The sequence below is a fragment of the Mus caroli genome, unplaced genomic scaffold (assembly GCF_978045245.1).
Source record: "Mus caroli unplaced genomic scaffold, Mus_caroli_1 scaffold_1, whole genome shotgun sequence".
Lineage (NCBI taxonomy): Eukaryota > Metazoa > Chordata > Mammalia > Rodentia > Muridae > Mus > Mus caroli.
Genome location: NW_028227256.1, coordinates 156,352,030 through 156,377,149, shown reverse-complemented (window position 1 = coordinate 156,377,149; position 25,120 = coordinate 156,352,030). Strand labels below are relative to the sequence as shown.

At 39.5% G+C, this 25,120-nt stretch overlaps 1 protein-coding gene across 1 annotated transcript in view; it reads left to right on the top strand.

Annotated features, from left to right (window-relative positions):
- Pappa2 (pappalysin 2) overlaps window positions 1–25,120 on the top strand; it is a 236,401-nt gene that overhangs the window by 133,247 nt on the left and 78,034 nt on the right. The window contains exons 12-13 of the mRNA XM_021175322.3: window positions 931–1,066; window positions 1,256–1,463. Coding sequence (XP_021030981.1) covers window positions 931–1,066; window positions 1,256–1,463 — 344 coding nt within the window. The remainder of the gene's footprint in view (window positions 1–930; window positions 1,067–1,255; window positions 1,464–25,120) is intronic.

Genomic DNA, 25,120 nt, shown 5'->3' with positions numbered 1-25,120 from the left:
CTTACTTAGAGTCTTAGAAGTTTGGTCCATTATCCTCATGGTACAGGTCATGGTGGCATGCAGGCAAGGTGCTGGAGAAGTAGCTGATCTCCAGGTAGAGAGAGGGCAGGTAGGCAGGCCAGGGGGAGGGAGGGATGGGAAAGTGGGGCAGAGAATGTGGCTGGCACTCTGGTGACTAAGCATTCAAATGTAAGAGCTTATGAGGCCATTCTTATTCAAACCCAAGCTTCTCTCCCACATCATAGTTTCCTGGTAAAGGAGAAGTTATGAGAAAGGGTATAGGAAGCAGAGAGGGGGGAGGATAACTACGATATATGGTCTGATCTTCATATAGATCAGAAGGAATTAGTTTGTTTACCTATGTTCTGGCTTATTGGTAATCTTGTCTACTCCCTCCCTTTAATGTAGAAGGGGACTGATTAATATAGAGATGACGATTGTCTCTGCTAAAACCCTCTGTAGAAATTTAAAAAGATAACTCCAAGCCAGACATGATATTTTTTCCTATACTCCTAGTACTTGAAAGATAGAGGCAGTACAATCAGGAGTTCGAGATCATGCTTCAGTAAGTAGTGAATTTGAGCCCAGTCTGGTCTACATAAGATGTTTTCTCAAAAACAAACAAACAAACAAACAAACAAATAAACACATAAGCAAACAAAACCGAGTTGTAGTGAATAAAGGAACAGCACTAAGCAGTTTTGAGGAAGGATGCTCCACAGGTGCTGATGATGTTCTTTCATCTCATGGAGCTCATCCTGATGCTTGCTGTCACCTTGGATCCCGCTGTGCTTACTCTGTGGTGTTTTCCATTGCAAAGCACAAAGTTCTTACTTTCAAAGAACTACTCTAGAATTATAGAGATAAGATAGGCACATACCTTGCTTGTCTAGGGAAACAGTGGTTCATACTGTGTGTGCTTACTCCTAGGTGTGTTTCAATAGGCCAGGGGTTGCAGTGGCAATTTTCCTTTTCTTGGCATCGGATGGCGTGAACCCTGGGGAGCATCAGCAGGCAACAGTGACCCTTTACCTGATTGATGCCAGTGGAAGCAACCACTCTCTTGGTGAGTTGAGAATTATTTCTTTAACACCACTAGCACCTATTCCACTAGGCTCAGGCGTCGGTTTGATATTGACATCTGAAAGTGTTTGTGGTATTGTATATGACACATAGCTATAGGGAGGGTAAGCAGGTGCTGCCACGTTCTAAGCGAATGGCTCAGAGTAGTATTCTTTACCTTATTTCTCCTCAGGAACCTATGGACTGTCGTGTCAACAAAATCCACTGGTTATCAATGTGAGCCATCCTGTGAATGTCTACCCCCAACATACCTCCTCCATGCTGCTGAATTTTTCATCCCCACTGGTGGGCATCTCAGCAGTGGCTCTAAGGACATCCTCCCAGACCAGTTCTTCAGCCCCCAGTAACTGCATCCCAGAGCAAAATTATGAGGGAAAGAGGTACAAAGCTAGCTTTTCTCTCTTTTCTCCAAGTGCCCTTGTGACTACACTGTATTGTTATTATTTATGCTCATAGTGATATACAGTGGTTACTTAATCACTAGCTGAAAGGATGATTTAAGAACTATCAAAAAGTCCTGAGAACCAGGCAAAAACAATATATAGAAGTCTAATTTGGGCTTTTCATATATTTTCTTCTTTTCTTAGTTGAGTATAATGTTTTTGTGCATATGTAACATCTTTACAAGGTTTTAATCTCTTTTTCACATATAAAGTCAATGACTTTAAACCAACATTGTTATTTAAACTGCCAAAAGTTTTGTGCCAAAAACTCAGTGTTCTCTTAGCAATCTATATTTATTTACTTGTTCCCACCTGGACAGTGTATGTATCAAATTTAAGAATTACTTTCTAAGGCATATCACATGATCACAAGACCACATATGGACATTAGAAATTGATCAGCTACATGTGCCTCTCAGAGATACATTTATGATTGTCATCATCTAGATAGATGAGGATCCCTGGACTCTTAGCAGCAGTTAGAAGAAGGGTTATACTTTAAAATATTCCTGAACCTAGTTTTGGAAGTAGGGAACACTTTAAATTAAACAATCTGTGCTGCAGGTAGGATAGAATGATACTTTCAGTGATCTAATAGATCATTGGAACCAAAGAGTAACAGAAACATTTCCTCAGAGAGCAAGGTGAGTCCACTTGCTAGGTGATCCAGAACCTAATCACAAAATCTAGTGTTGTAAGCAACGTTCCATCATGTACCTGAGTGCCACCACATCCATCCCAGGTATATTAGAAACCTTTCCTAAGAGTGATGCAGCGTACATAATACTAGTAGAATATATTGGTTTTCTACTGATCTATAGCAAACCACACCAAAATGTAGTGATTCAACATCTTGATATGACATGGTTTCTGAGGGTGACAAGTCTAGTTGCAGCTCAGAGATCTGTCATAGGCTTAGGCTCACTTTGGAGGGTGTGATTGAGCTGTTGACCAAAGTGATTCAAAGGAAGTTGGGGAATTCACTTTGAAGTCTGTCACTGTGACAACTGGTAGCCTCAGATAAGCTACAGGCAATAGATATGAGCAGTGGGCTATCACATGTAAGTATGACTCAGTTTAATCCATGGAAGACTCTCCACAAACTGTTTGAGTGTATTAGATATGGTAGCTATTGAGCCAACAGAAGAAGAGGTCCCAGGGATGATGGATACTTGAGACATTTCCCAAGAGGGAAGCCCCAGTCATTTTCATAACATAATAGTAGGAATGGCTGTTGACTACTTCTGAAATGTTTGATGCAATAGTCAGAGTCAATGAGTCTACCCATGATTTCATATAAAAACACAGACCCCTGCGGAAATCTGAGAGACCATCTACTATATGTAGTGGTTGTGGCTTGTGTTAATTGATCAGTAACTAGATGCCGGATATTGTGCTAAGTGTCAGAAAGCAGAACAGAGTGAGAGACAGTGTAGATATTGGGAATTTTATCATTAGCTAATTCATCTATAGCTTTTATACCTTCTTAGAAGATACCTTCAGATCTTCACACTAAATGCACACTATTAAAATGTCATAGTATTTCATAATTATCACCTAGACCTCAATTATTTTCGAGCTATTTTCCATATTGCCTCTATGTCTGGCCTTAAGCCACACAGCATTTCTTTCACGTCCTCGAATCATGTGTTCTCAATGAGTCTGTGCACATAATGTTCCTACTCTTTTGACTGTCATCCAGTCCTTGCCATTTCAAACTGCATCATCAGGACTACCATCTTGTGAAGCTCTGTCAAGCTTCTTCACTCTTTTCTTAGGTCAGTTGTACCAAAGTGGCCACCACACTGTGTGGTATTGATTTCTTTAATGCATGTTCATTCACATTGAATTCTGGGCTTCCTGTAGTGGAAATCCTACTAAGTATTTGTTAGTGCCTAGCAGGGAACCTGACACATAGTAGGTATAAATTTATGTTGCATGGCAGTTGTTAGGAAGACTCTTGGGAAATGTCTCAAGTATCCATCATCCCTGGGACCTCTTCTTCTGTTGGCTCAATAGCTACCATATCTAATACACTCAAACAGTTTGTGGAGAGTCTTCCATGGATTAAACTGAGTCATACTTACATGTGATAGCCCACTGCTCATATCTATTGCCTGTAGCTTATGGAGCAGAACTGAACAAGAAAACAACAAAGAAAAGTAGAAGTCTCAGCCTCTGTAAACACGAAGGATCTGAATTGCCCTCTGCATCATAGCTGTGAAAGTTCAAGAAGGAAGCTAATTAATTGTGATCCCTGCTGCTGGTTCTTCATGTATTTTCATGTGGCACTGTGAGAAAAACAAGTTTTATATGCGTGCATGCAAGCCAGTGGAAATAGGACCTGATTCTCCAGTTTACACTGAGTACATCTGGAATGCATAAACATTTCCAAACCACATGTGACTGACAGGAGCCATGAAAATTGGCTTTTTCTTTCACAGCCAGCAGATCAGTACAATATAGTACATTTTTATACACAGGACACATAAGGAATCTCATGTATTTTTCTCATGAATATATTTCAAATGTGAATTCTTATGCACTTACAAAATAGAAGTCTTTGGTGGCAATATCACATCAATCATTGTTGTATGTGTAAACACCTTATAAAATGAAACCCTCAGATTCTATATATTGTGAAAAAGGAATTTCTGGCTACTTCCTTAGGCCTTATGACCCAATTCCATTAAAATTTAGGTGGATAAAGGGAGAGTTGGCATATACCTGGTGATATAAGCTATGTTATCCATTTTGTATTTAACTATTAATAAGCATCTCTCCTAGAATTGTATAACTTGTTTTCTAACTTGATTGATTCATAGAATCTCAGCTGAAAGCCAAAAATGCTGCATCTGGCTCAATGGTGACATTAGTATTTTTTCTTTGTCCAAAGTAATTTTTCCTTGCATTCCACTGAAATCCTAACAATACAGGAAAAAAAAAAAGCCAAAACAAAACAACAACCAAAAAAACAAAACTGAACAAACCAAACCAAACCAAAACAAAACATGAAATGCTGATAAAAAAGAAAACTCAAATGTTGCCCTGAAAGTCTGGTTGTAAGAAGTATAGTGGAGTTAAATTAAGAAACATCATTTGAAGGCAAGTCATATGCTTGTTAGAGTCTTAAAGAATCAACAAGAGGGTGGGTGTAGGATGGAGTTTACCTGGTATAGTGCTGGTCTGTCATCAATGAGACTAAGTTTTATTCCTCGCACTGTATATGAAGGGCATGGTAACATAAGCCTGTAAGCCTAGCTGAGGGAAGGTAGAAGCAGAAGGGTCATCAATATCATTGTCAGCTACACAGTAAGTTCCAGGCCACCCTGGGCTACATGAGGATCTCGTTCCTCTCCTCTCCTCTCCTCTCCTCTCCTCTCCTCTCCTCTCCTCTCCTCTCCTCTCCTCTCCTCTCCTCTCCTCTCCTCTCCTCTCCTCTCCTCTCCTCTCCTCTCCTCTCCTTCCCCCACTCTCAATTAAGGAATATGGACCACTTTGGACTCTTTTGCTAGGTGAGCAGTATTATTTTTTTAACTAAACAGTATTTCATTTATTAAATTCATAAATAATAACTATTATAGCCTTGAGGCACATGATAACATCTCATTATGAAAGAGTCTGTGGTCTGACCAAAAAAATATAACAGAAAGTTCTGTGTTTTCAACTAGAGAAACATAATTTTCCTAAAAAGAGATACAAAACAAAACTCTGGATATATTGTTTCTGAAGAAAATAACTTGATAAAAATCATTTGGTAATCATTACAGAAAATCCTACTAGCAAAAGAAACTTTTTATCGATTCACAGCGCTCAGGTGATTGCTCATAGGCATCCATCACTCCAGTTTCAGGGGATCAAATTCCCTGGTCTGACCTGCTCAGGTACCAGGCTCAATATGATACAATGATATACATCTGAGCAAAACAGTTACAAGAAAAACACTTCTGAAATGAAAACACATTCAAAGAACAATTCAGTGTCTTCAAGGAAACTTCACTCACAAGATTTTTTTTTCTCTTTTGTGTTTGAAGATTTCTCATAATCAGTAAGACATTCAGTGACTTTAAAAAGTATTCTATTTGTTTTTTGTTGGTGCTTTTGACTCAGGATTAAAAAAAGGAAGGTGAAGGAGACAGCAGTAGGTTGGAGCAAACATCTCCAACTTTCTACAATGTGCCTGAGGACTTGAGTGTGCATTGTTTGTTTTCGTTTTGTTCTTTTTAATAAAAGACTTTCCAAGTATGTATAAAATAGATGGTTACAGGAAGCCCCTCGGCTTCCCCAAAATCACACCCACTCCTAAGAAGAGGATGGCCAAGTCCATGCTCTGGGTCTACATCAAGGAAGGTGACCGCATTGCTTCTGTGTAAATTATGTACTGCAAATTCTTTTTTAAATCTTTACCCTTAATCCTTCTTCATTTTTGTTTTTAACCTCTGAATGGTCATCCATTGTGCCCACTCTCCAATTTTTTGTCCCTCAACTTGATGGATGGATGCTTTCGTCTCACTGGGAGTGGGTTGAGTTGTTGAGGCAGCCAGGGCTGACTTGAGACCATTTTAATAAAAGTGCACACCTTACAAACAAACAAGCAAAAATATACTTTTCAATCCACAGTATGCAGATTCTGAGACTGCCGTATCCAGGGATCCATCCCATAATCAGCTTCTAAACGCTGACACCATTGCATACACTAGCAAGATTTTGCTGAAAGGACCCAAATATAGCTGTCTCGTGTGAGACGATGCCGGGGCCTAGCAAACACAGGAGTGGATGTTCACAGTCAGCTATTGGATGTATCACAGGGCTCCCAATGGAGAAGCTAGAGAAAGTACCCAAGGAGCTAAAGGGATCTGCAACCCTATTGTTGGAACAACATGATGTACTAACCAGAACCCCGGAGCTCTTGTCTCTAGCTGCATATGTATGGAAAGATGGCCTAGTCGGCCATCAATGGAAAGAGAGGCCCATTGGACTTGCAAACTTTATATGCCCCAATATAGGGGAATGCCAGGGCCAAAAGAATGGGAATGGGTGGGTAGGGAAGTGGGGGGCGCTATGGGGGACTTTTGGGATAGCATTGGAAATGTAATTGAGGAAAATATGTAATAAAAATATTAAAAATAAAAAAAAAAAGATCACACTTGCAAACACACTTGATGATCTCATAATTTTAAATCTTATCCAAATGCTTCTGATAATTTCATTAGTATTATTTACTTGGCAATAATTAAGTTAGTGAGAAATATTTTTTTAAAAAGGCAATAGAAGGACCAGTAGGGGATTCAGTCAGAAAGTCTCCAATAATCTGAATATGAGCTCTCATTCAGTTGGAGAATTGCTGGTTATAGTGAGATGTGACATGCATATTTCACATCGACTCAGAAATATGGTTACATTTACAAGCTTCATTACAAAACAGAGCAGTATTATTTATTTGGATAAGAGGTCAAGGTCATAGACAAAGCTGGGAGAAGACCCCAAGATTTTAGGGGTACAATATGGCATAGATACAATGAAGGATTATAGCATTGGGAGCAATGTTTTAGGATTAAAAAGAAAGAAGAAAGGAAAGACAGAAAAAAGAAGATGTGAGGGAGTAGAGAGGGAGAACTTGTTGGCTTTGATGATCTCTTAGTCTCATTCACCTTATGATGGCTGCCCAGTTTCTGACTCTTTCAGCTTACTCTACTGATCAGGAACCTATACATCTTGAAGATGAGCTTTAGTCATCTTTTTTGGGCCATTAACAGTCAATAAGTACTCAGTATTCTTATCCTCACACTCTTTCTTTCTCTCTTTACTTTAGAGAAAAGGTCCAGTTAACTTGTTACCTGCATGAGAATCAGATGGCCCCAAAAGTCATAGGACCATGCCAATGACTTAGGGAAACAAAACCATGTTTTTGTAATGTAAGGGGGATTTGGCATTGGCATGCTGGCTATGCAAATAGATTAAAATGTTAAAGATTAGGACTTTGGAAATTCATAAGGTAAAAATCAGGAGAATTTATCGATAAACAGGAATTGTTGTTGAGCAGGGTACTTCTTCTACAACAGGGCATTTATTCTTCTAGAAACATGCTTCAGTAGAAAAATTGACTACAACTCCTTTGATCATGATTGATTACATACCCACAGGTTCCCCAGGGTTGAATCTCTGGAGATAAAACATAGCATTCCATTTCCAAGGACATGGGTTGATGTTGATGATAGCATTGAAAGTCCTGACTGTCTCCCTTCAACTTGCCCAAGTGTCTCTGTTTGTCCTACATTGGGTGAGAAATTAGTACAAACCTTCAAGACAACAGTCCATCTTTCTGTTTATCCCTGACTTTCCATCAGGGTTAGCACTCTCTAATTTGATGTTTCATAATGAGGTGTGTGGCTTATTCTAAGCGTTTGGTCTTTGTTAAGCTTCTACCTCCTGCCAAACCTTTTGCTTCTTCTGTGTTTGTCTTTGAAGTCTACTTTGTCTGGAATTAAAATTTCCGTTCCTGTTTTCATTTTGTTTGCATTTGTTTGATAAATATTTGTCTCTCTTTCATTTTCAACCTTTCTTTATCTCCATTGCCAATAAGCCCAGGGCCCATTGCTTCATTGCATTGTTTACAAAGACAGTGGTACCATGTCAAAACATGCCAAGTTCTGTTCTGAAAAAGCATCTTCTAAACCTTTATAGCCTTTAGGGTGCTATAGAATTTTTGTCTTTAGACCATTCACCCCCAGCATGCAAAGGCCGCAGCCAACAAATCAGTGCATCCACATACTGTGATGATTTTGTCTACCTGATGTTTTGAGCAGAGTTGGGGACAGTGTTGATGAGAATGATGGGCAGAGCACAGCTCTCTTATTAATAGACAGCAGTGATCAGTTATCTGGTCTTTAAAGTAGGGCTTGTAAGAAAGAAAGAATGACTTGTTTAACTATTTTAACCTTTTCTGGTTTCTTTTATGTTTTTGTAGTGCTTGGAATTGAAAGAGCCTAGATCATGTTAAGCAAGTGTCTGCTACTCAGATATATCCTTAGCTCTCTTCACTTCTTTCAGTAGGAGGAAAACACAAAAGAAAGAAGAAATGTCTGTCTCTCTCCTTTAGTATAGTTCTTATCTAGACCTACCCTAAAAGCAACAACAACAAATACAACAACAACCACAACAATCACCAAGAAGTATATGCTCTGACTGCCAATGGTGTTTCCAAATTTAATTCTACTTCATTCTTTAACCAAGAGGAAGTCTCTGATGATTCTAATTTTGGTTTGTGATATGAATCAGATGTTCACATTTTCCTGTACTGTTGATATTTCAGTAGGAATATGAGACAATGCTTGATAGAATCTTGACATGTAATGGAAAGAAATATAGAGTTTGTTGGAGGACATGATGACACCAAATTGGAGCATCCTACATGGAAGCTGTCCCCTCTTTCTCTATCTTTATGTTTTCTCATTCTCCTCTTAGAAGGTACAGTGGTCAAACCTCCTCATTCCTCTGGATATGTCTACTTTCATTGCTGGAACTGTAAAGTCACATCTGTTTTTTTAAAAAATATTTATCTTTTGCCAGTTAGCACCATGTTTTCTGAGCATGCAAGGAAGGAGCTTCTAGTTCAATGTACCCTCTTTGGTTGTTGTGACTTGTCTAGTCCCATGTGTCTAGGATTCCTACATACAGCATCCACTTCGGTTCCCAAAATTCTGGGTTTTGGTTCACATTTTATCACAGTGAAGGCTTGCTTTTCTATGATACTGTTTCAGACCACAGAGAATATATTAGTTATTGTGGGTTGTTGTGATAAAAACACCATGAGGAAGGCAACTTAAGCAAGGAGTGGTTTTATTTTGTCTTATGGCTCCAGAGGGATAAGAGTCTATGATGGTGTACCAGAAGCATGGCAGTTATGACCAGTCATGGCAACAAGAATAGGGTCCTGGGAGCTCACATCTTGATCAATAAGCAGAAAAAAAGAAAATAAACTACAGGTGGTATGAGTCTTTAAACACTCAAAGCCCACCTCCAGTAACATACTCTCTCCCACAAGGCCACACCTCCTTAATCTCCCAAAGCAGTGTCACCAACAGGGGACCAAGTGTTCCAATGTATGAACCTATGTGGGATAGTTTCATTCAGAGCACCACACTGTATTTCTGTTATCAAGGTACTCAGCATGGCATTGGAGCCTAGAAGAACAACCAAACCAATCCCTAAATTAAATCGTTGTCAGAGTTGTCAGTCTGTCTTCTACTGTTATTACTGGTACCATTCTGTGTCAGTTAGGGTCCAGACAGGAGGCAGTGATTAAAATAGGGAGTTCAACATAGTTACTAACTCCTGGGGTATAATGAAAACTCTGGGTAAATGGAACAATCATTGTTTTGACTGGTGGCAGAATAGTCAAGGAAGGAACAAGTGTGGGAAATGGTACCCATTCAAACGGGATTTGTATCTCATGGCAGAAGCTAGAGATGGGGTATAATGGATTTAAAGAAGCTGGCTAAAATTGTACATGATGGGTCTGAACACCAGGAACTCCTAAATGCCATATAAGTATTGGAGAGGGTAGCTTGTTACCAAACTGCAAACTGAGGACCTACTAAGACTCATTGGAAAGATACCATCGAGATTCTTTTGAAATTCTGAAAGGTAACCCCTGAGAAATGACAAATCCTGATGGGGTGCACCCACTGGGGACCATGGAATGTTGTAGGGAAGCTAGCTGAGGTGTACAGAGTCCTGTGAGGTGAGCACTCTGCACTGTGCCCCACATTGCTCCCCACTGAGTACACTGGCATTAGAGAGAGGATCTCACATAGTAAGGAAGATGTAAGTCCCTTCATCCTACACTATGTTGTGTGCTCTCTACTGAGGAAAACACCACGGTATGCTTGCTAGCAAAAGAGAATTTTCACAGTTCGTCCAGGTCTGCTATTACAAAGTAGGGCAATCACGAGAAGCATGGGTTATCAAATGAGCAGTGGCACAGTACTAGTTGGCAAAGTACCAAGAATAACATCTCTCTATCTTTCATATTGACATAAAATTTCCTTTAACTTACTGGCTTCAATATGATGACCATTTTCAATGGAGCTTCCAAATACCTTGAGCCAAGTAGAAATGGGTGTTTCAATCTTTTGATGGCTTCAATGTAAGTTCAAGGCGAATATAAAGGGATTAAAACTTCATTAACTCATTTTGTATTTAAAGTACACATTTTGAGTGAGATAGAAAGCAAATAATAAATACTGACAAAAAGTGATAGGGGGCAGTGAGATTTCTCTCATCTTGTCACTTATCAAGGCCAAGTGTTCTCATGTAAAATTGAATCAGGTATTTATTTTTTCAAATGGATGTGCATGTGCAGCCTGAGTTATTTTTTTTATTTCTTATCTACCCAGGATATAAATGGTAGATAAGTGAAGGATAGACAGATATTTATGTTTTGATCCTCATTATCATCTTATAAAATGCAATTTTGTTTTGTGTGATAGTTTAGGACTCCCACAATAAATGTGTGTATGTGTATGTCTACTGCCACACTCAGAATAAAAAGAGTAACTATGGTTTCATTTCAAGGAACGTCCTGAGAAACATAATACAAATCAATCTGTAAATAGAATTCCTTTTCATGGCGGGCTTTCATGTATGTGTGTTCATTCTGGTAGATATGCATATGTATGCAGTGGGTTGGACTGATGCTGCTTGTATTCTAATGCTAATAATACTAGTTCCTCAAGAGGTGGTTGCCCCTGATGAGCAGACCATCACATACACAAGTGATGCCATCTGAACCTTTTCCCCATTTTTACTGGTCAATAAAAGACTAGAGCCTGTGATTGGGCAGTGGAGGGGAAGGGTGGGATTGGAGGCTTAAAAAGGGATGGCATGTAGAGAGAAGGGATAGGAGGAGAAGGAGAAGACAGAGTAAGAGCAAGCCACCATGGACCAGAACTGCCAGGAGAAACAGCAAGTGATAAGGGGACTTATGGCAGGGGAATATGTTAGTATAATCCTAGATCTGCCCAAACTAGACATATGGGTTGTAATTAAAATATCTAGATTATGTGTCATTTATATGGGCTTATTAGGATTGAAAAATCCAGCAACATATGTATACATGTGTAGGTGTATTAAGAGATGGAATATTCATTTTCCAAAATATTTGCTACAATATTTTGTCACAATGTCACAATATGCCAGAAATCATTGAAAAACTGAGGTATATGTTATAAAAGACCCCTTATTCCAGATAAACAAAGCTGAGACTAGGATCCATGTATTTAATTTCTAATAAAAAAGATTTACTGAAAAAATGACCAATCCCTCCAACTAACTTTCAAGAAAGTTGCCACCCTCCTTCAAAGTGTATTGGAGTTAGTGTAATGGGAATTCCACGGGTCTCACAATAATTAAAGAGGACATACACTTTAGATGCATTGACACAACTGGTCATGTTATTTTGAGGAGATGGTGTAAGGTCAGTGACAGCTCAATGAGGTGAAGGTAGGTGGACCTGTTTGATGGATTGGGCCATTGAAGTGGAAGGTATAAAGATACTTTGGACTTTGGGGGACTTTTAGAAAATGTAAAGTCTAGAGCAGGGAAATTTTATAGACAAATCCAGGCAATTGGAAGTTACTGTCAGAGTTTTTGTTGTTATTGTTGTTTTTGTTTTTTTAAGATTTATTATTTTATTATGTGCATTGGTGCTCTGCCTGTGCAAGGGATCAGATCCTCTGGAACTGGAGTTACAAACAACTCTGAGCTGCCATATGGGTGCTTCCTCTGGAAGAGCAGCCAGTGCTTGTAACTGCTGAGCCATCTCTCCAGCCCCGGGAAATGAGAAGTTTTGACCCAGGCCCTATAGCCAAAACAAACACACAAACAAAATATATGACTTCTTAAAGAAGAGAAAATCTGAGAAAAAATTTTCTGCTAGTACAGGAAATCCATGAAAAGAAGGTGTAACTTCTAAAGCCTTGTTTATGTATGTGTATATTTCCCATTGCTATCTAACAGTATTGCTACAAACATGGCAGTTAATACTAGTGCATTCTAAACCTCACAGTTTCTATTAGTTAAATGTCTAGACCATGCCTAGTTAATTCTTCTTTGAAGCTATGATTAGCCAAAAGTACATTCTTATCATCAGAAGACTTAGGAGAAAGTGATATTTCACAGAGTTTTCATTGACTCTAGAACACTCTCTGATGGGGGCTTCTCTGTGCTTCTGACTGCTGAATGGAAGCTCCTTCTACTTCCTTGTCATGAAGTCATCATGTGTGGTACCACATGGGGCAGCACATACTAGGCATCTGTTTCTTTAAATCCAGTGAGACAGTTTGTCAATAAAAAGAACTTAAAGAGCTTAGGGAATGGCTCAGTGCATAAGAGAGCCTGTGTTTGAATTCCCACGTAAAAATGTCAGGTGTAGATCCTTGTATCTACAACCTCAACATTGTGTGTAGATTTTGAGAGCTTCTTGGTCAACATAGACAAAATGACAAGTTTCTGGTTCTGTGTAAATATCTGTTGTAAGCAATGGGCAAAGAGTGATAGAGGATAGCAATGAAAATTACCTGTCACCTGAACATTCATATTCATAAAATACACACACACCATAAGATTGTTTAATTGTTACTTCATAACTGTATTTTGTTCCTGTTATGAATCATAATGTAAATATCTGATATGAAGAATATCTGATATGTGACCACTGTGAAAGAGTCATTCAAGTTCCAAAGAGGTCATGAACGACAGATTGGGAACCACTGTGTTAGATGTTAGGAAGAAAATTACTAGTCCCAACAATACTCATGCTCAGAGGCCTACACATGAGCATAAATCTAGAAAACAGGAATACCGCCTACTATCGTATTAACCTGGGCTAAGCAGATGTGTTCATAGACGCTAGAATTATAAGTATGTAGGTGTGGAACATCCTGGCTGTCATATGTGACAGTCATGTGGTTTCAGCCTGTTGGACTATTTAGGCCAAAATGCTGTATGAGGAGTTAGAATGCAGGAAGGAAAAAAAACCAGCAAACAGTTTTGGAAGAGTAGTGGTTTGAAAAGGAAGTCCCTGCCATACAAATTCCCAAGTTGCTGGGAGGCAGGTGGACTGCCTAAGCATCCCACTCAATGGTATGGTCGTTTCACTGTCTGACAGTAGCTGATCTAGTTTATAAATGGCCCCTGTACAGAATTTATTTACAAGCTCATTTCTCTGTATCTCTTTACCTGTTCCAGAGCCACCTTCTCCGTGGCTTGAATGGGAGAGTTGATGTATTCATCAAAATGAAATGGAATCAATGATATCGAGCATTTGTTTTGCTTTTTGTTTTTCCCCCAAATAATGAAGCTATATAAAAATCCAAACATAAAAATAGTTTGGGTTATTGTTTCAATTATATCTCTATTTTGATGCTTTTCATAATGATGGATGAGATTGTTCCACATTTTCGCAAAGCAATCTTTCAGAAAAGGTTAATGTAATGTGCATTGAACTATAAAACTAATTTTTAAAATGATTTAACTGTTTAAATAATCGTTCCTTCCAGAAAAGCATTGTTAATATTAAAGAATATTATTTTGTATTAACTTTTGATTCATAACCAGGTTGAAAGACATGTACAAAGATTTCCATTATGTCGCTAGCTCCACCCCCAGGCATAACATTCCCCATTCTCCACAGCTATCATCCGAATAGTCCATTTGTTACATCTGATGATCCACATGGCCACAGATTATCCTACAGATGCTGTAGTTTATACCGGGGGTTATTCTTTTTAAAAATTTCAATTAATTGATTATGTGTGCTTGTCTATGTGTATGGGGTCTATATGTGTGAGGATGGTATCTGTAGTATAAGTGAATGTATGTGGGCAGTTACATAAGCCTGTGTGTAGGCCTGAAGGCCATAGAAAGGTATTGGATGTCCTCTCTACTTTAATCTGGGATCTCTCACTGAATCTGGAGCCAGACCAGTGGTCAGCAAACCCCTGTTATCCTCAGGTCTCTGTCCTGCTCAACCCTGGGATTACCAGTACTTGGGTGTGAGATCTGATCTCAGGTCTTCCTACTTGCATAGCAAGTGTCCCTACCCTCCCAGCCTTCTCCCCAGCTCATCTCCCCAGATGTCATTCTTCCATGGGTCTAGACAAAGTTGTCATGACACAAATCCATGCCCACAGTGTCACAGAGAACACTTTTATTTTCCAAATGTTCTCTATCTTTTCAGCATCCTGCCTGTGACCATCTCTGTCTCCCACACTGATAACTGATCTATGTCTGACATTAATTTGCCTTTCTTTTCTGGATTGTTGTTTGTGGTCTCTTCTTTTTGGCTTCTTTTCTTTACACATTTAAGCTTCCTCCATATCTTCCCATGTCTTAGCGGCTCATTTTGTCTTCTTGCTGGGTAATAGTTTGTTGTTTGGGTATGTATCCATCATAAGTTTCTTTCTCCATTCACCTGTTGAAGGACATCTTATTTGCTTCCAGCTTTTGCCAATTATGAAGGAAGCTACTATAAATGCCCTCTACATGCTTTTGTGTGGCCTTTTTGGTAAGTCTTTAATTCCTTTGTGCAGTTACTAAGGTGGAAAATTTCTGGATCATGTGGCCATGCATATGTTCACCTTTGTTAACGTATGTATTAGCTTTGAATCAGCAGTAAGCATTGCTGCAAACACTAATAATACCTCTCTATTTTGCTTCTCTCAATCTTCTTTTTCACTATAAATTAGTATTTGCTTTTTTTAAAATTAAAGCAAATTGGGCTTAAACAGAACATTTAAGTCAAAGAAATAATACACACATTATATACTTGTGTGATTCTGTCTCAAGGTCACAATATGTTTGTTTGTATATATCAATTAAAGTCAAACATCCAAATATTGTATGTTTATCATGAAAATGCTCACATACATGTATATAATTCATAACACTGCCATGCTTTCCTAAGCATACTTATGTAACAAAGAGAATCAAATTTCTCAAAAACAATTTCATTGTTTTTTTTTGGGGGGGGGGGTGATTTCACAGGTATTTTGATCCTTTTCACTCCCTGCCTTCAATCCTTTCCAGATCCACTGCCCCTCCCCCAGCCGCCCAACTTTGTGTCCTTTTGTTTTGAACCCCAACAAGACCAGTTTGTGCTGCCTACAAATTTTTGATATGTGGAGAGTGTTCTTCTTACTGGAGTATAGCCAGCTTACTGGAGGTTATACTCTTAGAGAAACCTGTTTCTCCCTCTCCCAGCAGCTAACAATTGATAGTAGTTCCTTGATGAGTGGTGGGACTTGTGATCAGCTCCCATCTCCATGCTGAAATTTGGTCTTTATTATATATATATATATATATATATATATATATATATATATATATACATGTATGTATATATATTCTTTCTGTGTGCTATCACAATTGCTATGAGTCCGTATGTGCAGCTTCCCTGCTACATCCAGAAAACACTGTTTGCTTATAGTCATCTACCACATGTGGCTCTTACACTTTTTCCACACCTTCTTCTGCAAAGATCTCTTAGCTTTGGGAGGAGGAGGTTGGATATGCAAATCACATTCAGGAAAGAACATCCTACCTATAGTCTCCTGAGAATGAGATAATTTTAAAGAATGACTAATGAAGGAATAATATGTATTTGATTTGCCCCCTTTTTACCTTGGGAGTCAACTTGAAGCTTACTAGTTTCTGTACATGTATATCACATAAACTCCCATTCATTACCTTTGTATAGTCCTGTACCTTTGGGATTTTATCCTTTGAGGTAGGGTCTCTCAGATAAATAATCAAGGAGATAAAGCAACAGCCACTACCATCAAGTCCATCAACTCTGGAAAAGCAGTTAGCACTGTGGTGGGTTCTCTCACCAGTTGCCCAGCCTCCTCAGATCCCTTTCTTCTTGGTGGCTTCTCTGTGATATGGCACAAAAGATAGACCCACTGATCACAGTAATGCAAGTCTCACAAAGATTATCCATGTGTCCTTGTCCCCTTTTCATAATAAATGCACCACAGACATGGGAAGAAAAAAGACACAGAAAAAGGAAAGTGGTTTATCCAAAAACCTTGTTCTAGCAATGATCCACAGAGAATTTTTAGAGGAAGTGGCTGTGTTTTCTACTAAGGTGATGTAGGGACTCGGGTGTAGAAGTAGTTCTTCTTGGCTATGTAGTAGGTTACTGGTAGAACAGGGACTGAGTCATAGGGCATCCGAGCCCTAATCCAGCTGGACAGCCAAAACTGAGCTCAGTACCTTCACATTTTGTTCCTGCTGTAATCAGCATTTGGTCTTACCAGGATCACTCTATCCCTTTCATTTATCATTCTGCTTCATGCTTCCTTGCTCCTCGGGACATTTGATGCTGCTCTCTCTAAGTTCCTAGAAGAGCCCTTCAATTATTTGAAGCTGAGATTGGAAATGCCAGTCTTTGCCCTTTCTTCTCAGCCTAGATCAGATCCCAATACTTCACTGTGCCTGCCATTTCTCTGCTCGTCTGTGCAGAAACTGCGGATTCCCTCCCTGTGGATAGCTGCAGGGCATAGAGGGCTCCCTGGTTTTGCCCTTTGCTTGGGGGGATGGAACTAAATTGTTTGCTTACTTCTTGGCTCCTCATCTTTTAGCTTTAGCAGAGGCTTCCCTTTTTGTGCTCCAGGGTGATGGGAAATGATCTCCTTTACTGCTGGGAAAAGCACTATAGAAATGAAATATGTATTGCATTTCTACTCATTTGATTATCTTCTTCCCCAAAGCAGTTTAGCAAATTAACATTGAATTTGTTTTTGTTTCTGCCCAGTTTTCTTTTGAGCAAGGAAAGAATTATATCCGCTCAATTGTTCCCGAGATTTCTTGTCCAACTTTCTTTTCCCAGAATGATCTGCTCATAAAATGAGAGGGAAGGATGAGAATCCACTAGAGAAAATTCTGAGTCCCCTGGACAATGAGAAATGGCTTGCGTGGACAACGGTCTGCCCTGGGAGCCACAGCGAGCTATTTGTAATGAGTCGTTTCTAATGGAACTGTGGAAGAAAAGTAAAAGGCATTATGCTCATGGCTCTCATCTGGAAATGATTTAGCATGTAGATAAGACTATTTTAGAATAGCTTTTATTACAATTAAAATTAAAACTATATAGGAGGTTATTCTTGGTAGGGCATGTTATAAGGAGAATTTAGGTGACAACTTTCAATGGAAAGGTAGGCTCTAATTAGCAAGTATCTCATAGGAAAGAGAGATGAAGGCCTGGAGTCAACACCAAGAATAGTCCAATTTCAAAACGTTGCCTTTGAAACACTCTCTGAAGCGGGTTATCGTGCTGTCTGAGGGTCTGCCATTAAAAGCTATTTTTGTGATTTCTGAGTTTGAGGCTAGCCTGGTCTACAATGTAAGTGCCAGGACAGTCAGAGCTACACAGAGAAACCCTGTCTCAGAAAAAAAAATTTAAAAATTTTTAAAAAAGTTATTTTTGTGAAGTCTTGGCAATCCACAAAGTTCTCCTTAAAATGGAAAATAGCTATTGATCAGAAATAAGCATGTCTTATACAACGTTCATTTCCTATGGAACTTTGCAATGCAAAATCAGAGTCCTGCAAAAATATCGTCTAGTGCAGGCATTTGTACATTATGCTGACAGATAAAAGACAATGAACTGAAAATGTCACCAGTGCCATAGCACTTGACTCAGCACTAGTCTTGTTAGTATGTTCCGTTTTCATGGCAGCTGTAGAGAAAGTGCAGAGAATAAACACAAGGCTGTATTTCCAGAGTTCTGTAGACTTTCGAGCCTGCCAACCAGACAGACAATGGTGACACATTTGTGCATAAGCTCTGCTTAGAATGAGCCTCTGACCCTCTGCAGATTTTGCTCAGCATAGCCATAGAGGTGTAGGAAGTCTGAATGTTGAAGTGGCAGCAAGTCCAATGTGTAGATTGTCACATGCACAATCTTGCTTCACTGCATGATTTCAGGATACTCTATTCTGTCTTTCCTCTACAAGCAAGTGAGTTGTTACTGTCATCAAGTATGATAGTTCTAAAAAGAAAAAATATCCACAGTAATTAATAGTACAAACATGATGTCAATAAAAGAGTAACAAGGTCTGGGGTTACATAGGAAACTTCTGTTGTAGAATCTATAGAAGGTGTGGAAGTGACCAAGTAAGAGTCCTCAAGGGCTCAACATGGGTTCTGTGCCCTACTTCTTGTGAACTGATGAGCCATTCAAGGCAGTTGGCCTCCATTTACCCATAGCTTATAAAAGGGTCACAGCCAAGCTAAGCTGCTTGTGTCTTCTTGCCCTGTAGCTTCCTGTCTAGTAGTGACATGGTCAGTAGCTGTCCGTCACTTAGTTTCACACGTGTCCTAATTCCCAAGGCTCAGCCTTTGCATGTGCATGGATGACTGTCACTCCTGGGTTAATAATTTAATTGCTATCCAACGACAAATTGTGGGCAGGGAAGGCATCAAGAAAGCAATCACTTGCAGAACTCCAGTAAATCATTCCTTATTAGGGAATGCCCCATGTAGAGAGAGTTGCAGCCTTTCGAAATTGTTAGGGGACTTAGTTAGAAATCCTGTGGTTATTTTAGATGGGTGATTCTACTTCTCTGGGCAGGTGCTGGGAATCACTTTCTGAATGTTAGTCAGTGATTAGATTATTTGATTCTTTCTTTGGTATTCTACATATTTTATAATCTACATAAAAATCATGGAGTTTGGAACTTGGTAAGACAGGGCTTTTTTCAAAGGGAGCTCTTTTGGCTATTTGATGCAAATCTGTTTCTTTTTAGAAGGACAGGGGCATTTGGATGGGACTACTGGTGTTACGGCCAGACATGGTAAAATCTGTGCCCAGAATTAGAAGTGAATAAAATGAATTACCAAGTGCTGGGGCCACCGGAGTCTACTTCTAATCTTACAAATAGGTCACATTCTAGGAAGGAATGACTCGGCCTGGCGGGACTAGTGGACTAAGATGGAGAGCTGAAGTGAGTGGGGAGACGTTAACATAGGACCAGAGACAAACTTCACTTTCTCAGAATGCAGGAATCGGAGAAGTCTACTGGGCTCAGGAATTGGTCATTTTTCTGTCATATGAGAAAATAATTAGAACTACTACCAAGATTTCTGTCAAATGAGACTCTTCAGGGGCCAAGAATTTGAATCAGTTTCCCTTTTTCCAGATCCTGTCATAAAAAACACCTCAAAGCAGAAGTGGTTTGTTCTTAGTAGTTTCTTGCTAGAAATGTATTCTGCCTTTAATCCGGTTCCTATCCTTGAAAACCAAATGAAGTCAGAGGTGAGTAGGACACAGGTTGGGAACCCACATAATGTCTAAGGATGGGCGCTATTTGGTTTTGCTGATGGTAGTGGGAAGATTAATGAAGACTCTGTCTCCACCAAATTTTTCCATGCATCCTACTCCTGTTGGCTGTCAAATCCCATGCGTACATTCCTTCTTAGCTCACACCTTCTTGTTTCAATAAGAATCAATAAAGCAGAGTGGGAGACATCTGATCACCTTTTACTATTTAACTTTAAATGGGACCCTCTAGGGAGCACACTGGGATTGCTGTTTAGTCCATAGCAAACTTCTTGGATATAGTCATTGCGATCACTTATTTAACACAAGAACTTAAAAAGTTGGGCTTTAGCACAAGATTTCTTCTGGGCAGGAAAGATTATGACAAACTCTTTCTTGCATTCCCTACCACATCCTGTCTGTTCCAGAGTTTTCTGCACTCCCACCCCAATACCACCATCACCTCATCTGTGAAATTAAATACCATGCTAAAGCTGGCAGGGCCTTTGGTAGAACCTATTTCAACCCCGTTATTTTACAAATTTGCAGACAGAAAGCCAGAATGGTTAGGAGACTTATCCAAGGTCACAGATGTCAGCAGGGCAAACCAAGCCCAGAGCCTAGATCACAATGTCTACTGCTTTCTCTACCATTCGAGGCTCTTTCTTCAAGAGTGTGACACACATGCCAGACAGTTTCTCCCCATGTTGTTCGAGGAAAAGAGAAGCATTGTGGTCTCACATTTCTGGCTGCCCCAGTGAGGGTAGGATATTAACTTTAGGAAAATTCATGAGCTGGTGTTACCCTGATCTTGGGGTTGGATAAATATTAATTAAATGATTCTTGGTTCTTCTATTATGATACTAGATCTGTAGAACGTTCTGGAATATTATCCCATTTATTTTGAGTTTAGTTTCTCTGTCTCTGCAGTGAGGACTTTGGGTTGATTCATCTTTCAGATCTATTTATTTCCATTTTTATCAAAGCCTAGTTCTTCTACAGTAACTGGTGTATGTGTTCCCACAGTTAGCACACAAACTTTCCTTAACCCAATATGAGGGAAACAGGGTTCCTGAACTGATTCTCATCGACTTTTCCAAGGTGAGTCAGAATTTTCCTAGGACATCAGACCATTCCTCTTTGCCAACTGTAGGTAGAAGAGCCACCAGTTCCACATGTATCAGGGTTTCTAGCAAAACATTCCTGCAGAATGAAATCCCTTAAGAATGAAAATATTACCAAGAGGTGTCTGCTTTGTCATCCCATGGGGGACAGCTCATGGCAAGTTTGTCAGTGGGTTTGGCTGCTCTACCTGCAGAGAATGCTGTCTGTCATCTGGTCTCAACCTCAATGTGTTTGTCACTCACCACTGGATGAGCTTCTTTCTAAAGCCGTCTCACAGAGCTTGACTCCTTTTGGCACAGATTTCTCCAAATCTGCTGGTCAGAATGGAAGCGGTCCAGGCATACCAAGTGCTCTTCACAGTGCAGGAGAAATCATGACTCCCCCTCATCCCCCGCTACCCCAGGCTTTCACGCTGCTCCAGTTCCTTGTGTTCTGGCTGTAAAGCCTTAAGAATACCTTTCCAGGACATTTATTTAGCCCTTGCACATCTTATTCATTCCTGAAGGTCAAATCAGTGTAATGATAAAATGGTCTCTGAAGGAGCCATGAATTCATGAGTAGCATATGATTTATTTTCCCTCTTCAAATGTATTTAAGTTTTTTTTGTCAGAACTGGAGACTACTTTATGCTTTTGGCCTACCCTGTGTCTTCTCTGTGATAATTTGGGTTTAATACAGTAAAACAGAGTGATTCTGCAGTGGAATCGATTTCTCTTTTTGGGGTCAGTTTTGTTTCTATATAGTCTTGGACTCTAGAGTGTATTGATATTGTATTGATATGGGACAGGATTCACTCTTGGTGAGTAGTAAAAATCTTTGAAACCAGGTGCTCCTGGTGGCATATGCTTGTAATGTCAGCATGGAGATGAAGGGGCAGGAGAATCATAAGGATGTGAAGCCAAGTCCAGTATGGGTGACAAAGTGAGCCCTAGGCTCAGAAATCAAAACAATAACTGTTTGAAACTTAAAAGTATTACAAACTCTTACATCATACCACTGGTAGAATAAAAATCCTTTTGGTGATAAGGGCTAAAAATATACATGTTTTAAAAGCTATTTAAATGAGTCTGCGACACAGTTCTAATTGAGAGTCTACCTCAGAGTGGAGGACCAATCTTTAATGGAATCTTGGTAGCAGGGGTTTCTCACCTCTGGACATCATTTGCATATCCAGTTACCTGAGGAGAAAACATAGAGTAGGAGATTGTTAGGAATGACTGTGGAGGGCTTTGGAGTTAATTCCATACAAGAAGATGATAGCCTGGAGTTGAATTGGTTAATAGGAATTCCTGACTTCAGTGCTTCAATTTAAATCCCTTTGACATAATGGGTTTTGGAATGAGAAGCAAGAGAAAGACGATAGAGGCTTCTCATGAAATAGAGAGACAAAATAATAAAGCAGAATGCTGGGTAGGTGGCAGGGTCCATGCTGTGATTTCTAAGAACTCAGTGACTTGAAATTCAGTCATGAAAAATGTAACCCTTTGACTATAACTCTGTGAGTCACCTTTGACTGATCTCCTCAGATCCCTGCCTGAGGTAGAGACACAAAGGAGGGGGAAGAGAAAGACATTACCAAAGGGGGCACACTTAGGCTATTTCACAGACAGCACCTGGACAAACACTGCCTCCTTGATTTTCCACCATTTGAAAGAATACTGTTCAGTTCTTGAATGAACGAATACATATTCTATGGATCCCTTTCTGGTAAGGAACCCTTTGGTTCATGCAGCCAATGCTGCTCTTTCCTGACTTGGGCAGAAAACAGCAGGAAATCAGCCTCATCCCTGGGCCTAGTGGTCTAAGCTGGCCTAGGAGGGAGGCTTGGGAGATGAAGATTTTCCTCTGACTCCAAGTGTGGCCTCTAGCCAGTCTCCAAACAGCTTTAGTTTCCTTGTATGCCAAACCAAGATAAATAGCTTCTCTTCCCCTCCCACTCTACATTGCAAAGCATCCTTTTTGCCACCTTCATTAACCTTCTCCAGAGATGAACAGAAGAGACCTTTGGAGAATGTCTAAGAAGAACTATTCATGTCATTAGCATTGTCTTCCTGCTGCTTGGACTGGGTCTCACTGGGAAAGAAGAGAGGGTGACAAGGTGAAAGAACATAGAACACAACAAACTTGCTCAGGAGGCAATGTTTGTAGTGGAAGAGAAACACCAAAGAGGGTTTGGGACTGGGGTACAAGGAGAGAAGTCCACAATTGGTACCAGATGCCATCAGAAGCTAACGACCTGACAAACACCGTCCTCATAAAACAAATTCCTTTAAAAGGAAGTAAATGGAAATATAAGCTAGTGAAAGAATTTGCAGCAGCTGCCGCAAAAACCATTTCTCACTTTATAAACATGTTTGGGTTTTCATTCTCTGTCTGTGTCTGTCTCTGTCTGTGTCTTTGTCTCTGTCTGTGTCTATCTCTGTCTCTATCTCTATCTCTGTCTCTGTCTCTGTCTGTCTGTCTCTGGTCATGGTCTTACTTCATAAAATTTTTACATTTTTCCCCAGTTCCACTCTGCTGCCAATGCTGGATGCACTCACTCCTCATGCTAGATAGATGCCCATAATACTGGCAACTAATGTGGTCCTAGCCATATTGATGGAAGTAGGCTCCTGCACAGTGCTCACTTTCCATCCTGTCGCAGCATTTGCTTGGTCTTCATCATGGTGTAGATTCATCAGATCGAATCACCATAAATAGCATGTGATCTTTCCTGCATGCTCCTTGGCAATCACTTGAAGTAAATCAGAGAGTTAATGACCCTTTTCTACCCCTTCCTGCTCAATATGCTAAAGGAGATACAGTGGTTTGATAATGAGTAATATGTAGCACTTATAGATTCGTAGTTCTTTGGCGCTGTGAAGGAAGTATTCTGATCTCATCCCAAAGATAGTCATGTTTTGACTCTCTTATCCAGATGTTAAATATCACTCAGAGACAGCCTCCTTCTTTATATTGCATACCTTCTGGTCAGCATTGGATTTGGGGAGTTCACACTTATTCATTAACAATCCCCTTTCCTCAGCTTATTTTTCTTCTTCTTTCACTGGGATGCATGGATGTGATATTATCATAGGTAATAGCTATGGTATAAAACAACAAAAAGATCCCTTCACATCATGTATTTTTACTTCTTCCACCCTCTACTTCTCAGGCATGCATAGAAGAAATGAGAAAGTCACTAGAATAGTGTTTAACCCATGCATCAGGGGTAGTCATTTATCACAGTCAGATCAAATCTACCTCTATAGGGGCTACTGCTTTTTAAACCAATTTTCAATTAGGGTAGGACCTATATACATATTTGATGACATTTTATTTTCTACTTTCTTATACTGTTGTTCAATTGTCTGATAAAGTCATTGACAACTAATACAAACCAAGGGCAAGCAGAGTACATCATTGATGATGACTGATAGCTATGTTCTCTAGTGATTCTCATCACTGACAAGGAGAGCAAGGGTAAGAAAATATGTTATTATATTAGACTCTCTCATTAGAGTGAGTTCCTTAAGGGCACAGTCTTCGCTATACCACCAATCATACCACCAATACTAGCCCAATGTCAAAGAATATGTCCTTTTATTGTGTGATAACCCATACAAATGGATAATGCTAAAGTCAAATAGAAGATCTGTATTGCCTGCTGGTAGCTGCATGGAGAATTTGCTCAAATCATGCAATGCTGAGCCTTAACATTATCTCACTTTTATGCACAAAAACCACACCCTGGTTGACACACTTTTGTTAGCAAGAACACTTAGTGGGAAGCAAAACCTCAGAAGCCAAAAATTAAGGTTAGTACATCTAGGGACGTTCCTGGATCCTGATTCTATAAACTAGGTCTTTAATGGATTAGGTCTTTGTTCCTATTTTAGAAGGTATTGAGATCTATATGCTGGTCAGATGGTTCCTCTAACATGGTATCCGTTATGGTAAGGAATCTGGGCCTGTAACATTTTGTGTTTAGTAGTGAATGAATGATTGGGGTAGAATGGTTGAATTATTGTTGGATAATTATCTTTCATGGGATTTAACACATTTTCCATTTACTAGCTTTGGTATCTAAAATAGGAATAAATTTAATTAACCAAGATTTTTTTGTATCTACTATAGCCAAGTATATGGTGATTTAAAATAGGACAAG